The 13,511-nt window shown below is 43.9% G+C and overlaps 7 protein-coding genes across 7 annotated transcripts; 4 read left to right on the plus strand and 3 right to left on the minus strand.

Annotated features, from left to right (window-relative positions):
* Positions 1 to 373: 373 nt before the first annotated feature.
* On the plus strand, positions 374 to 1,255 carry EAF02_010849 (uncharacterized protein; the record flags this gene model as incomplete). Its single annotated transcript, XM_038906897.1, has 1 exon — positions 374 to 1,255. The coding sequence occupies one exon, from the start codon at positions 374 to 376 to the stop codon at positions 1,253 to 1,255; it is 882 nt and encodes a 293-aa protein (XP_038753445.1).
* Positions 1,256 to 1,433: 178 nt separating this feature from the next.
* On the minus strand, positions 1,434 to 2,572 carry EAF02_010850 (uncharacterized protein; the record flags this gene model as incomplete). The annotated part of the gene is made up of 5 exons (XM_038906898.1): positions 1,434 to 1,950; positions 2,000 to 2,186; positions 2,244 to 2,366; positions 2,416 to 2,459; positions 2,517 to 2,572. 5 exons carry the CDS (start codon positions 2,570 to 2,572, stop codon positions 1,434 to 1,436), a joined length of 927 nt encoding a protein of 308 aa, XP_038753446.1.
* A 244-nt stretch (positions 2,573 to 2,816) lies between these two features.
* EAF02_010851 (uncharacterized protein) lies at positions 2,817 to 3,342 on the plus strand (the record flags this gene model as incomplete). The annotated part of the gene is made up of 2 exons (XM_038906899.1): positions 2,817 to 2,910; positions 2,972 to 3,342. The coding sequence occupies 2 exons, from the start codon at positions 2,817 to 2,819 to the stop codon at positions 3,340 to 3,342; spliced, it is 465 nt and encodes a 154-aa protein (XP_038753447.1).
* A 244-nt stretch (positions 3,343 to 3,586) lies between these two features.
* On the minus strand, positions 3,587 to 3,927 carry EAF02_010852 (uncharacterized protein; the record flags this gene model as incomplete). The annotated part of the gene is made up of 2 exons (XM_038906900.1): positions 3,587 to 3,782; positions 3,835 to 3,927. 2 exons carry the CDS (start codon positions 3,925 to 3,927, stop codon positions 3,702 to 3,704), a joined length of 174 nt encoding a protein of 57 aa, XP_038753448.1. The 3' UTR covers positions 3,587 to 3,701.
* Positions 3,928 to 4,080: 153 nt separating this feature from the next.
* EAF02_010853 (uncharacterized protein) lies at positions 4,081 to 7,062 on the plus strand. Its single transcript, XM_038906901.1, has 4 exons — positions 4,081 to 4,582; positions 4,642 to 5,279; positions 5,501 to 6,246; positions 6,303 to 7,062. Exons 1-4 carry the CDS (start codon positions 4,353 to 4,355, stop codon positions 6,915 to 6,917), a joined length of 2,229 nt encoding a protein of 742 aa, XP_038753449.1. The 5' UTR covers positions 4,081 to 4,352; the 3' UTR covers positions 6,918 to 7,062.
* A 715-nt stretch (positions 7,063 to 7,777) lies between these two features.
* EAF02_010854 (uncharacterized protein) lies at positions 7,778 to 8,461 on the plus strand (the record flags this gene model as incomplete). Its single annotated transcript, XM_038906902.1, has 1 exon — positions 7,778 to 8,461. One exon carries the CDS (start codon positions 7,778 to 7,780, stop codon positions 8,459 to 8,461), a length of 684 nt encoding a protein of 227 aa, XP_038753450.1.
* A 1,221-nt stretch (positions 8,462 to 9,682) lies between these two features.
* Positions 9,683 to 10,956, minus strand: EAF02_010855 (uncharacterized protein; the record flags this gene model as incomplete). Its single annotated transcript, XM_038906903.1, has 4 exons — positions 9,683 to 10,059; positions 10,108 to 10,489; positions 10,547 to 10,742; positions 10,844 to 10,956. 4 exons carry the CDS (start codon positions 10,954 to 10,956, stop codon positions 9,683 to 9,685), a joined length of 1,068 nt encoding a protein of 355 aa, XP_038753451.1.
* Between the last annotated feature and the right edge of the window lie 2,555 nt (positions 10,957 to 13,511).

The following is a 13,511-nucleotide window of genomic DNA, read 5'->3' on the forward strand; positions in this document are numbered from 1 at the left end:
TCCGGTCGGTCCGTACACACACGAGCACCGAGTGAAGTTTGTGCAATTTAGACAGTTGGCCCATTTTATTTTGTGTTTACGCGTAAATAAACATGTCAATGGCTTCCCAATATAGATTGTATGTAATTTCGGTAAGAACGTCAAGCAAGGATATGAAGGTCACATCAAAGCTTGTTTTCGCTTGTCTCAGGGTCTAGGATTACACCGCATCGTTTTGACGTGATTATATCATTGGACAACGGATGCGATTCATGAGAGCGAACTGTAGTTTGGCAGCTCAGCCTTACGCTCGAGCCACCACCTCATTCCCGTCTCCTTATTCAACCAAGAAGCATTATACACTTATTGATGCGAAATATTGACCCCGCGCATTATGTCTACAATTGCCCAACCTCGAGAAAGCTCCGTTAACGGGCGTCGCGTTCCTTTACTCACTACACCTACTTCCTCAACACGACCGAGTCTAGATCATTCCCGTTCAGCTGAGCCGTCTCCGAATCGAGGATCCTCAGTCGCGATACCTCGACGCAACCGTGCCGCTTTGCGAGAATATTATAACCTCAGAAAGGGACAAGACGCTCCTACTGACGATGCGGCATCCGAAGTTTCCTCAATACACTTTGATAGTGAGGTACAAGAAAGCGAAATGGACAAGGACGGATTTGACGGGGAGAAATATGTGAAGGAGGTTCTGGAAAAGCAAACACTGGGAGAGCTATTGCGGACCTACAATGGAGTTCTGACCGATATAAGGGCCCTAGACGCGGAGAAAAAGGCACTGGTTTATGATAATTACAGCAAGTTGATTACGGCAACAGAGACAATCAGGAAGATGAGGACAAACATGGACCCATTAAATCCAATGGCCAGTACGCTCGACCCGGCTATCGCGAGTATCTACGAAAGGGCTGAGAAGATCAAGGTTGAGTTGAAAGAAGGCATTCCGGAATCACAAAGGAGACTCATGGAGATGGGGGCAGAGGAAAGGGCGGCATTCCAGAAGAAACAAAACATGAAGAAGCTTGTACTTCAAGTATTGGAGACACCTGAGAAGCTGAGATCATTGGTCGCGGGGGGCAACGAAGACGAAGCCAGATTGGAATGGGAAAAAGTCTTAACGCTGTTAAGAAGATGGAAAGAGAGAGGTGTAGGGGGAAGTGACGTGCAGGCATGTATAGAAGACGGAGAGGCAGCTTTGAGGGGCGAGCCTCCAAATGAGAAGAGCTGGGTTAACATAAGAGCAAAGAGATCATGATGACGGCGATAGTTTCATCACAGCACAACAACGACAGCACCACAGCATAGCGGTAATATTTTGAGAGTATAACGATACCGTAGAGACAGCGATAGCACGACAGCATACGAACTATTATTGTTTATCAGGAACACAAGCGGACAGTTATTCGTATAAACTTGCAAGGACACCCGGTATCTTACCAGTTCACCTCATCCTTGTGAATTATATCAAAGGGATCCCTATCGATCTCACTTACCGCGATATCCGCTTTCCCCTCCATTGCCTCCGCCAATGCAGACTGCATTCGGTCCTTTAGATAGGCTCTTTCAGTGTTGCTATGGAATGCAGTGACAACACATTTACCCTGCTCAACCGCTGCCAAGGCTTCATGGTGGCTCAATTCGCCAGTGAATAATAAGTCAACGTCCAAGCCGTTCAGCATGGATCCTCCAGATCCGGCACATATGCCAATGGAAGAAATTTCAATAGATGACTTTTCTCCTCTAGGTATGGATTGTGGAACCGCAACGGAAAGTCCGGATATACGGTCTCCAATTTGGAGTGAAGATTGCATCCGTGCAACAAGATCTCCTAGCTTCTGCGGTTGCTTGAATCGAACGATTCGGCCATATCCGGCACCTTCGAACCCATCGGGTATATCCTTGATGGAATTAATAATCGAGCGTTCGTGATCAATGGATTCAGCACCGATACTATTTTATATCAGTCTCATTTCACGAGTATCATTAAAATTGAGCATACGCTTGATTCTTTTTCAAGGGTCGATTGGTGACTATATCGGCAAGCCAATCATTGAGGCCTTCTGGCGCAGCATCTACAGCTGTATGAGGACTGTAAACACTGATTCCCTCTTGGGCAAGACGGAGCAGAGAACTCTGTTGGGAGTTGGCAAGGGTGACTGCTTTCAGGCCACGAAATATAATAGGATCTTAAAAATGATTAGAAATATGATACATTCGCTCTAATAGACACCAAATGTACTTACGATATGTGACAATGATTGAATCTTTCCTGCGGATAGCTTCATCTGCAACCCCCTTTGTGAGATCAACCGTCAGAAGAACTGAGTCCTTAAGGTAATTTTCACGATGTGGTGCCTCCAACAGAACTTGAATATTATGAGTGAAAGATTCTCAGAGATAGGTAATCAAACTCACGCCCCGTGTTATCAAAACTGCTGTCCGCGAGCTTTTCTGGATATCTGCAATGCACCATGAGAAATGGACTATTTGGGAGATATTGATTGACCATAACTTACAACTTTCTCATAGCCGCAACAACAGCTTGAGTGAACGGAGAAGAAGTTGTAGACATGGTTCTCTTTGATATTGCAATGTTCTTGGAAACTATTCTTGAGAACATCACGTTCATATTGAGTTTATTTTGTCTACAGCCCAACTAGCGATGACTTTCTTCCAGAGTGTAATGTATTAAAGCGGCGCCATTTTCGCATCATCACAATCGCAATCGTAATCCCCCGATTTCGCATAACAATAATTTTCGAAAAAGTTCTAACACAGTGTTTGACATATACCGATATTATATTACCACAGAAACAATGGCAGAAGCTTCAGGCGTATCTGCTGAAGCTCTCAAGATCAAGATCACAGAGTTATTAAATGCAAGTCATGTCGAAATTGAAGATATGTCGGGTACGGATACCTTCAACTGCCCCGCAGTATCCCCGCAATGCTGATTGATTCTGGTCTATAGGAGGTTGTGGACAGGCATTCTCTGCCGTGATTGTTTCACCGCAATTCGAGAAGAAGACTACATTGGCAAGGCATAGGTTGGTGAACGGAGCGCTGAAGGCGGAGATTGCGGCCATCCATGCCTGGACTCCCAAGTGCTATACACCGGAAACAATGGGAGAAAGCAGAAAGAGGACGGCAAGGAGGCAGTTGCGCCAGGAAAGAACACTACCGGGGAGGTTGTGGATGGGACAACCGCTTGAGAGGGAGAAGGAATCGGAGTTCTGGCGCAGAATGGACCTATACCACAGCTTCTGGGGTGATGATAGCAATCGGACGGGGAGAGGAACGGGGCTTACAGGGACAATGGGGAACGGGGAAGAAGAGCTATGATATACCAAGGAGTCACCGGGAAGGAGAAAATCTGTTTGTGATTGAGCCCTCATGTAATAGGCCATGTGGGTAGTATTTCATCTTGGCACTGTGGTAAAGCAAAAGGGATCACTGCGTTTGTGATCACGATGCTTCTCTACACCCCGGCCCTGTGAAGATCAGGGACAGTGTCTTCCAAAGCAGGTGTGTTGGACTCCTGAGTTCTTCATTCACACATTCCAGAGTCCTGCACGCTCAATCATACGAGGCCCAGGAACTTTATTCAAGCCTCTAGAAAGCCAAGATAATGAAAAGTTTCGTACAGCAAATTGTTGACGTCTCTTTCCAGTTGCCTGGATAGAGCATTCCATCGCTAGTAATCAGGTTTGAACTTTGCTGACACGCTGTGCAACAACACTGAATACTGCAATAGATGATATGAATAAGACTATGTTGTAGAACTATAATTCATGAGCTGAAAAGCCATAGATCTTCAATCTTTAAGGAACATACAGCATTCCTTGAATATGTGCTCTCTTCAGCATCTGTTCTTGCTTCAACAAAGAGCCTTCGAAGATTGGGTAAATTTGCCTTAGAGAAAGCCATCGTTAGTTTCGCAACTCAACAAAAATAAAAAGGGGGATTAATGAATGTTACCATATTGAAGTCTTCCAGGAGTTTATCCAACAATTTGTTTCATATGACTTATCTGACAGGGGATTCACATCTGGAAAGCACGATTGCTGGTCCCCTGTTCTTTCAAGATATAGCGAGTCCTTTACAAAGCGCACCAGGCTGAAGCTATCTGGTATCAACAATCTGCCCACTACTTTGACCCTATACTTCAATTACAACACAATCCACGAATCTCACGATTCTCCCTTTCTATACGGAACACTCCCTGATTCCCTTCTGGAAATTTCAAAGCTCACCTTAATTAATCCTTTCCACGAACCGTGGCCTTACCGTCAATCGACAACTTAGCCATCGGCGTATGAGGGGCACCCTCAAGGTCGCCATCTGTGTGAGCGATGGCGGTGAATAGGATTAAAGGTGCCTTCGCACCACCCAAGAAGGGAGAAACATACGAGTTGAGAGCTGGATTAGTATCTCAATATGCTTACGAGCGCAAAGAAGCAATTCAAAAGACCATCATGTCCATGACCCTGGGCAAAGATGTGTCTGCGCTGTTTCCAGATGTTTTAAAGAATATTGCTACAGCAGATTTAGACCAGAAGAAGCTGGTGTATTTGTATTTAATGTTTGTCAAGACTCTTTATTGGGATTTGGATGAATGATGTTGCTAATGTTCATCATTAGGAATTATGCCAAATCGCATCCCGACCTTTGTATTCTAGCGGTCAATACTTTCGTACAAGATTCCGAAGATCCAAATCCACTGGTGCGAGCTCTTGCGATTCGGACAATGGGTTGTATTCGAGTAGATAAGATGGTAGATTATATGGAGGAACCACTGCGGAAAACGTTAAGGGATGAATCGCCATACGTACGAAAGACTGCAGCAATCTGTGTTGCGAAATTGTTCGACCTTAATCCTACAATGTGTCTCGAGAACGGCTTCTTAGAAACTCTGCAAGAATTGATTGGAGATCCTAACCCTATGGTTGTGGCCAATTCTGTAACGGCGCTCGTGGAAATCAATGAGACTGCGCCAGAGACAAAGGCTTTACGTATCACATCTGCGACATTAAAGAAGATGCTCATGGCCTTGAACGAATGTACCGAATGGGGAAGAGTAACTATTTTATCTACTCTGGCAGATTATAAGGCTTCGGATATTAAGGAGTCAGAACATATTTGTGAAAGAGTATCTCCTCAGTTTCAACACGTTAACCCAAGTGTTGTCTTGGCTGCCGTCAAAGTTGTTTTCCTCCATATGAAGAATGTCAACGCGGATTTGGGAAAGCAATATTTGAAAAAGATGGCTCCACCTCTTGGTAAGTGAAATATTTATGTTCAAGGAAAACAAGGTGTCCTAGTCTGGACTGGCAGACATGATAAAAGCTCTCGGTGTTCCGAAGAACCATGATTTCCCAATGCAATTCAGTATTCCAGAGCATTTTAATTACACGAATCCAGAAACGGAAAGCTTCTGGTTGTTGGATTGCAGTCCGGACTATTGAGAACCTTGAGGGAGGATTGAGCTAATTAGTTGTAGTAACTCTTGTTGCTTCCGCACCCGAAGTCCAATATGTTGCCTTGAGAAACATAGATCTTCTCTTGCAAGCAAAGCCAGATATTCTTAGTAAGGAGTTGAGAGTCTTCTTCTGCAAATACAACGATCCGCCTTATGTAAAACTTCAGAAATTGGAGATTATGGTACGGATAGCGAACGACAAGAATGTTGATCAACTGTTATCGGAGCTTAAAGAATACGCTCTTGAAGTTGACATGGATTTTGTTCGAAGAGCAGTTAAGGCTATTGGTCAAGCAGCCATCAAAATTGAGAGCGCAAGCGAAAAGTGTGTCAACACATTACTTGACTTGATTGCTACAAAGGTCAACTACGTTGTACAGGAGGCCATTGTCGTTATCAAAGACATCTTTAGAAAATACCCAGGATACGAGGGTATTATTCCAACCTTGTGCAAGTATATCGACGAATTAGATGAGCCAAACGCGCGGGGAGCTTTAATTTGGATTGTTGGCGAGTATGCCGAGAAGATCAGCAATGCAGATGAAATCCTTGCAGGATTTGTTGAAGGTTTCATGGAGGAATTTACCCAAACTCAACTTCAAATCTTGACAGCTGTTGTTAAGTTGTTTTTGAAGAAGCCAGATAACAATCAGGGACTCGTCCAAAAAGTTTTACAAGTATCGACCGCCGAAAATGATAACCCGGATATTAGAGACAGAGCTTATGTATATTGGCGTTTGTTGTCAGGTGATCTTTCAATAGCAAAGGTATTTATGACTGTAATATTCTCTAACCAAGATCAGAATACTAACAACAAATCTAGAACATTATTCTTTCCGATAAGCCCCCTATCACCACAACCATGACATCCCTTCCCCCAGCACTCCTCGATCAACTTTTGACCGAACTCAGCACTCTCGCTTCTGTATACCATAAACCTCCTGAGACATTTGTGGGCCAAGGTCGCTACGGCGCCGATGCTATCCAGCACGCCGCTATTCAGGAACAACGTCAAAACGCCGTCGAAAATCCAATTGCAGCTGCCGTCGCCGCAGCCGCAAATGGTGCTCCTGCTCAAAATAACGCCGAGAATCTCCTTGACATTGATTTTGATGGTGCAGCTCCAGCAAGTGCAGATGCACCTCCCAGTGCTGGAACCAGTGGATTAGAAGGATTGGCAGGCACGCCTCAAAGAGTAGATAGTCCAGCCGCGGGTGCCAATGCTGGTGGTAGTATGGCAGATATGATGGGCTTATTTGATGCTCCTGCTCCTGCTCCTGCTGCTGGCGGCATGGGAATGGGCGGCATGGGGAATGATATGATGAATGGTTTTGCAGGGCTAGATTTGAGTGGTACTAGCCAACCTCCTAGTGCGCAAACGCAGTTACAGCAGGGTGGTGCGAAGAAAACAAACGAGGATTTGTTAGGGATGTTTTGAATTTGAGGGATGGGTAATAAGCAGTGGGTGGGTGGTGTTGTGAATGAATCTAGAGGGAATAGATCATTCGATGCAACCAATGGTTAGAGACTAGCAAAATTAGTATGTATGTATGTATTCAAGGCAATTCGAAGCAATCCAGCAAACAAGAGAGTGTGGACGAATGTGAGTTAATATGCTTTCCATATATTGTCAACTTGTATGAAGCGTGATTGAGTCAACGTCCATTGTATATGTGTGTCGTAAGTGTGTTTTCATAAAGAAAAGTGTGTCACTTTCAATATCTGATTGAACCGTAAGTTGTCGGTTTTGCTCCTACAAGTTTAACAAAACCCACCCGGCGAGCTACTAGATGGGAAATTGTTGAATCTCGATTTTCATATACGCGGGAAATTTTCCTACTAGCGACACCCTCGACTCTACCTGGGAAGAATATTCGTCTCAAATCTGGCTCTAATTTCCATCTGAGCTGTGGCAAACGAAACTCACCGGGGCGCGGCTGATAAATACTATAGCCTGACGGCCCAAGCTTCCGGAAGGCTGCAAGGCTGATGGGAATACAAGACATGAACAAGGCTACCAATACTTGCTTTATTATTTCGCAAATATCGTAAGTGTACATACGAGTAAATGTATTCAGATACAGCTTCTCTTTTTCTTTCCCTTGCCATACCATATTATCCTAATAAAGTTATTACGATACGATACGACATATTATGTCTTTCGCGCAATCGATCACCGCCAATTTCTAGCTGTCCTCTAGAAAATCAGTTCGTTCATTAATTTCTAATAACTCAACAAGCACTTCCTCCCCATCCCACCTCAACCCACTCCTCTCTCCAAGAACCAAAAAGAAAAAAATGAGCACCCCCAATCCCTCAACCCTACACAAACAACTCCTCCACTCCCTCTCCACCTCGCACCTCCCCCTCCCCAGCCCCACCTTCCTAAACGCCATCCTCACCCCCTCCACCACGCACCTCTCCTCTCTCCCCTCCCTCCCCTCCCTCCTCGCCACAACCCGCCACCGTCTCCTCTCCACTTCCCTCACAACCCCCAACCTCCTCTCCCCAGAAACCCCCTCCCTCCCCCCCTCCCTCTCAAACCCCCTCGTCAAAGAAACCCTCCTCGAAACCGACATCCCCGTCCAAGTCCTCGACATCCAAGACATCAGCCGCTCCCAAAGCGATCTCCTCCTCGATCTCGAGGCCGAGCGCCTAGGCGAGCGCACCCAAGGCCGTTCCATCATCCGCGTCGCAGACGAATCCTCCTCCTCCTCCTCTTCCTCCCCCCTCGATCTCGGATCCTCAGCCTCAACACAAATACTCCCCAACCACCCACCCCAAAATAAATCAACCCCATCCCACTCCCCCGGTCCTTTCAAACTCCACCTCCAAGACCGCACCGGCGCAACCATCTACGCATTTACGACTTCTCTCCCCGCGTCTTCTCCTCTGCAGGGAAAAATTGGGTTTCCCCCGAAAATGAATATCGGCTGTAAGATACTTTTGCAGCGGGGAACGCGGGTGCATAGGGGATGGTGAGGTTGGAGGGGAATACGTGTATTGTGCTTGGGGGACGGGTGGAGGGATTAGATCGGGCTTGGAGAGAGGGCTGGGAGGGGAGATTGCGGGAGAGTATTGAGAAGGGGAGGGGTGGGGGTGAATGAGCGGAGTGAAGTGGAGAGTTGATTGTACGGATGCGTGGAGGAAGATGCTGATGATCATATTTGGGATCAGTTGGGATGCTCAGTTGACGGTAGCAATACTGATATCGATATGAAGACATCATATCCATCCATCCATCTATCCATCCACACCTTGTCGTTTCTACAAATCACTATACCAGTCGCGTAGACACTACATGCCTATGTATTCCACCGACAAATTCAAGCTAGGGGGGAGAGAGAAAGATCTACGACTCAAAGCTCGTAGATCGCAATCAACAGGGACAAGAACGAAGTATTTAGAGAAGAGCAGTTCGTATCCGCTATTACTGGACAATGCACGAGAAGGGACACACCATGCTTCACGCAATAGAAATCAAACATCCTATCCAATCTCTCTGGAACATCATAAAAGCAAAGAAAAGCGTAGCAATACAAATACCAATACCAATACCACTCACATCCAAACACAAGTTACAACAAACACACGTAAACATCATATCATATCATATCATGTATGAATCTTTAAGAACCTTTATGAAATAGAAAACGAACCCTAGCAAATGAAAAGAAACATAAAAAAGAAGCCGTACGTAACATGATTTCATGCCATCATAATTTGCATTCCATCCTCCATCCCCATCCCATCCCATCATCTCACTTTCAAAAAAATCATCTCAAATGATATCCCGCCTCTGACTAATTCTCAGCCACCCCATCTGGAATTCCATCCTGTAAATTATGAAAAGAAAATGCTCTTTGAGTCTCCCCTGTTCAGTCATCCCACCCTCACTCAGGCTATCCAATTCAAAACGCAAGTTTGATAGCCATATTCTCTTATACCATCTTCGTAAGATCCGGTTATTTAAAGACTCTCTTTTGAGACTACACAAATCGAGTGAAGATTGCGTCACCAAGTGAAGCGAGATAAATACGGTCCAGAACAGAAAGTTGCAAGTACAGTTTCAAATGTTGGAAATTTCAATGCCACAAGTACCTTCTCTCTAGGACTAAATTAATCAATAGTTCAAGATTTAAATTTCCAAATAATGCGTTGAAGGATATCCGAAGCAATTAAAAACAAAATTAAAGGCAAAGTCTATCTCATGATCTCTTCATAAATCAAATTTTTGAGTTGTTCCTTGGTGAGATTGTCCTTGTTTTTGTCGAAATCAAAGAATTCTTCTGGAATGGGGTTGGCGGTTGGCTCATCTTCGGGGTCATGGTATGGTTCAAGGTATGGGTGCTTCAGTGCTTCTTCGACAGTGATTCTCTTGACTGGGTTAAAAGCGAGAAGCTTCTCGAGGAGGTCCAAAGCGAGATCAGAGGTCTTTGGGAACATGGCCTTGAAAGGGACCTTCTTCTTGAATGGCAACGATCGGATATATTCTCTTGCACGACGAGATTTGATACCATAGTAATCTTCCATGGTTGGAGTACCAAGAACGTCAAGAATAAGTGTGAGTTGGTGGTGATCTATGAATTATTAGCAAAGAGCATCGCTTCTGTACAGGCGTCACTCACAATCCTTTCCAGGGAACAGGGGCTTTCCGCTTAACATCTCGGCCAAGATACATCCAACAGACCAGACATCAATAGCCTTGGTGTATTCCTTGAATGTCAACATAATCTCCGGAGCACGATACCATCTGGTTGCGACATATTCTGTCATGAAACCAGAGTTATCTTCTTGGGATGCAGCCGATCTAGCAAGACCAAAATCGCAGACCTTCAAGTCGCAGTTGGCATTGAGTAACAGATTAGATGGCTTCAAATCTCTGTGTAAAACATTTGCGGAGTGCATAGCTTTCAAGGCTCGGAGGGTTTGGTAGATAAAGTATTGGCAGTGGTCGTCGGATAAATCTTGGGTGCGAATTACACGATGCATATCGGTCTCCATGAGTTCCTGCTATTGCGTTAGTACATTTGTCTTATTTCCACCTGACACTGCAAATTTACATACCTGAATAAGGTAAACTTCGGTGAAGGATTCATAGTTTCTTGGCTTCTGGATATCGAGAATGGAGATGATGTTTTCGTGATTGAAGTATCGGAGTAGCTTCATCTCACGGAGTGTTCGCAAACAGAACATGGAATGATCGAATGGAGTGATCTTCTTGATAGCGACCTTTTGGCCCGAAGGCTTGTGCAAAGCTGAACTATAAAGAGAAATCGAATTAGCACATCTCCATCTTCTGCAAGTTCCCGTCCTCTGCCTCCATTCGAAAGATTGTACGAGTAACAAAGTGGGGTAGCATACCAGACAACACCATAAGCTCCTTCTCCTACAACATCCTGGATATCATATTGTTCGCTGACATTGAAAGAGATCTTTCGAGATCCCGAGGCAGGATTAGGCGCACGAGCTGTCATGGTGCAATAGTGGGTATATGGAGCAAGAAGATCGTGTATTGCAGGATTGAAGAACTGGAAACTTGTCTACCAGTTATAAACACTAATAGACAGTTTTTACTGAAAGATTACAGGAATAAACCGTAAGTGCTGAAGTTGAAGGATGCTATTTTTATTGTAAATAGAGATGTCGAAGCTCGGGAACTTTTCTTTGTTGTCGTTAGTTGGAGATGTTCCAAGCGATGTCAAAGCAAAGTATGGATCGATTCACCCTTTTTTTTGAACCTTGTCTTGCAATATTCTTTCAGCTGGTGGGCTTTCTTTTCTCTAGAACAAATTGCTGTTGGAAGCTAAATTTGTACAAAGACAACAAGCTTTTGATTGAAAAGATTTGATTGATCTTTCTCGAAAGTAAGTCGTGAAGGTTGTTCTCAACACTTGTACCTGCTTGCGCTCGGTCCTGTTGTGAAGGTAAAGAATATCTTCAGCTTGTCGCAGCTTTGATATAACTCCAGCAAAGTCGTAATTACCAGAATGTAACCAGCTGAGATGATCTAGCCGTGAAGAAGGTTGATAGAAGGTAACGGGAATCGTGGTTTATCTATATGGGCCAGTAAACATAATCAGCATTTCTTGTTCTGTCTTATTCTTGTCCCGCTTTCACACACATCTCCTTCTCTTCTCTTCTCGCATAGAGACCAACCTCAAAAAGATTCTAGAGCTTCCAGAACAACTCGAGACTTCTTCTAACAAATGCGCAAATTGAATACGAAGATTGGAGACAATTCATCCGATATATAAACAGTTGGGAAAGGAGATATGCTGTACCTGTACTGTAATCTTTCCCAATATGTGTTCCAGACCAAGAGGTTCAGATTGCCCCGCTACAAGGATGAGGTTTCCTTTTTTCCAAGATTTCACGTTGGACCTTTGAATTCGGAGAAAGGTGACTTGTCGCAGAGTTGAGAATGATGTTTAGGAGAGATGGAAGGGTTTAAGACTTCAGATAAGGAAGGAAGAAAAGAAGAGAGGAATGGAATCCTTTTGAAAATAAGTTCTCTTTTTTCCGAATAGTCAAGTAATCAAGTTAAGTGGTAGTCAGTGGGTGATGGATGTTGTTGAAGGTAAAGTAGTAAAAAGCACGGGTGTAAGTGATTTTGAATGAGGGGGAAACTTTGGTGCTGATTGGAAGCTTTTTAGTGGAGTGGGATGAGATGGATAAGCTGGGTCCCTTCTTTTCTCTACCTAATCTACGACCTAAGAGGGAAAAGATGCAAGAGGTAAAGAGGTCAAGCAAGCAATGAATGGTCCAAGGTCCAAGGTCCAAGTCAAGAAAGGCAAAAAGTATTCCAAAGTCCAAATTCAGGGACGACGGAGAAAGATCTCAAACAGTAGTTGAATACTTTGGTATATGGTATGTATATGGTACATGGTATATGGTATATGGTATATGGTAGGTTATATGGTATAAAAAATACTAGTAATTGCCTAGTCAGTATGTGTCCCGAGGAAGAAGTGATATTGGCACCAGTATGGATAGTATGGATATTATGAAGGAATAGACAAGATGAAGACTACAATATTATTAGTATTAATTGTGTGAGAATTGATAGGTATAGAGATAACGGACTGATTATTATATTTCCAAGTCAAAGAGCCCTGGAGATACATGAGAGACCTCATTTGTTTAATGTTTGGTGGCTATGTTTTTCAATCAATATCAATATCAAATCAAAGAATCTACCTCTGACTGTCTCATACAAAATAATAAATGTCTCCATCAACCACCAATCGTACATCCAAATACAAATAACAACGGGCTGGCTCTCTCATAAGAAAAGGACCCCACGAGCCCACCCAGAATGTACTCTTCACAACCTCACAGACCTCAATTCTTTTCTCTCTAAGCGCCCAACTGGAAATTTCAAAATTCCATCACATAGAAATGTCACTTACGAGGTAGGTGAGATCAAGTCAACCTCTCCAACCAAACTCTGACAACCACTGGATTGCCATGATTTGAAAATTTCACTCGCTTATGCGTCTGTTTCACACGGCACAGCCGTTGTTGGTCTTGCTCATGGAACCAATCAACAGATATTCCTGTTTGTGGAAATTATACCTGGGCATTTGTGTTACATACAAGCATCCATACCTACCTATGTTCACACTCGAGAAGATCCTTAAAATAGCGATTGTGATTCTGATATTCATCAACTACCTACCCAGGGACTGAGATTCTACTGTGAACAGAAATACCAAGAATGTGCGTTTGATCAACCGCTACCTACTTGCCAATCCACAGACTTCATTTCTCTTTTCCTTCCGTGGGTACGAAGATGATACAAGATGAATCGTATCATCAGAGCGTCCTCTGAGGGACCAGTGTTTAATACGGAGTACATTGACAGATACCTACCCAGATTCATCCAAGACGAAGATCCATATGTATAGCATCGTATATATAGCATCTCATATCCACATTGACATTCGTGCGAGAAGCTTTGCGATCTCCTTCTAGAAAAGATGCATGATCCGAATCCAGAATTGTCTACTATGATCTATGAATCATGATG

Source organism: Botrytis sinoallii (genome assembly GCF_014898435.1).
Source record: "Botrytis sinoallii strain Bc 23 chromosome Unknown BSIN_027, whole genome shotgun sequence".
NCBI lineage: Eukaryota > Fungi > Ascomycota > Leotiomycetes > Helotiales > Sclerotiniaceae > Botrytis > Botrytis sinoallii.

Excerpts from the sequence above, each read along its gene's own strand:
- EAF02_010853 (XM_038906901.1), top strand. The coding sequence starts at position 4,353 with ATGGCGGTGAATAGGATTAAAGGTGCCTTCGCACCACCCAAGAAGGGA. Across the intron at positions 4,583-4,641 it reads CTGGTGTATTTGTATTTAAT|GAATTATGCCAAATCGCATC; the intron begins GTTTGTCAAGAC and ends GTTCATCATTAG. Across the intron at positions 6,247-6,302 it reads GTGATCTTTCAATAGCAAAG|AACATTATTCTTTCCGATAA; the intron begins GTATTTATGACT and ends CAACAAATCTAG.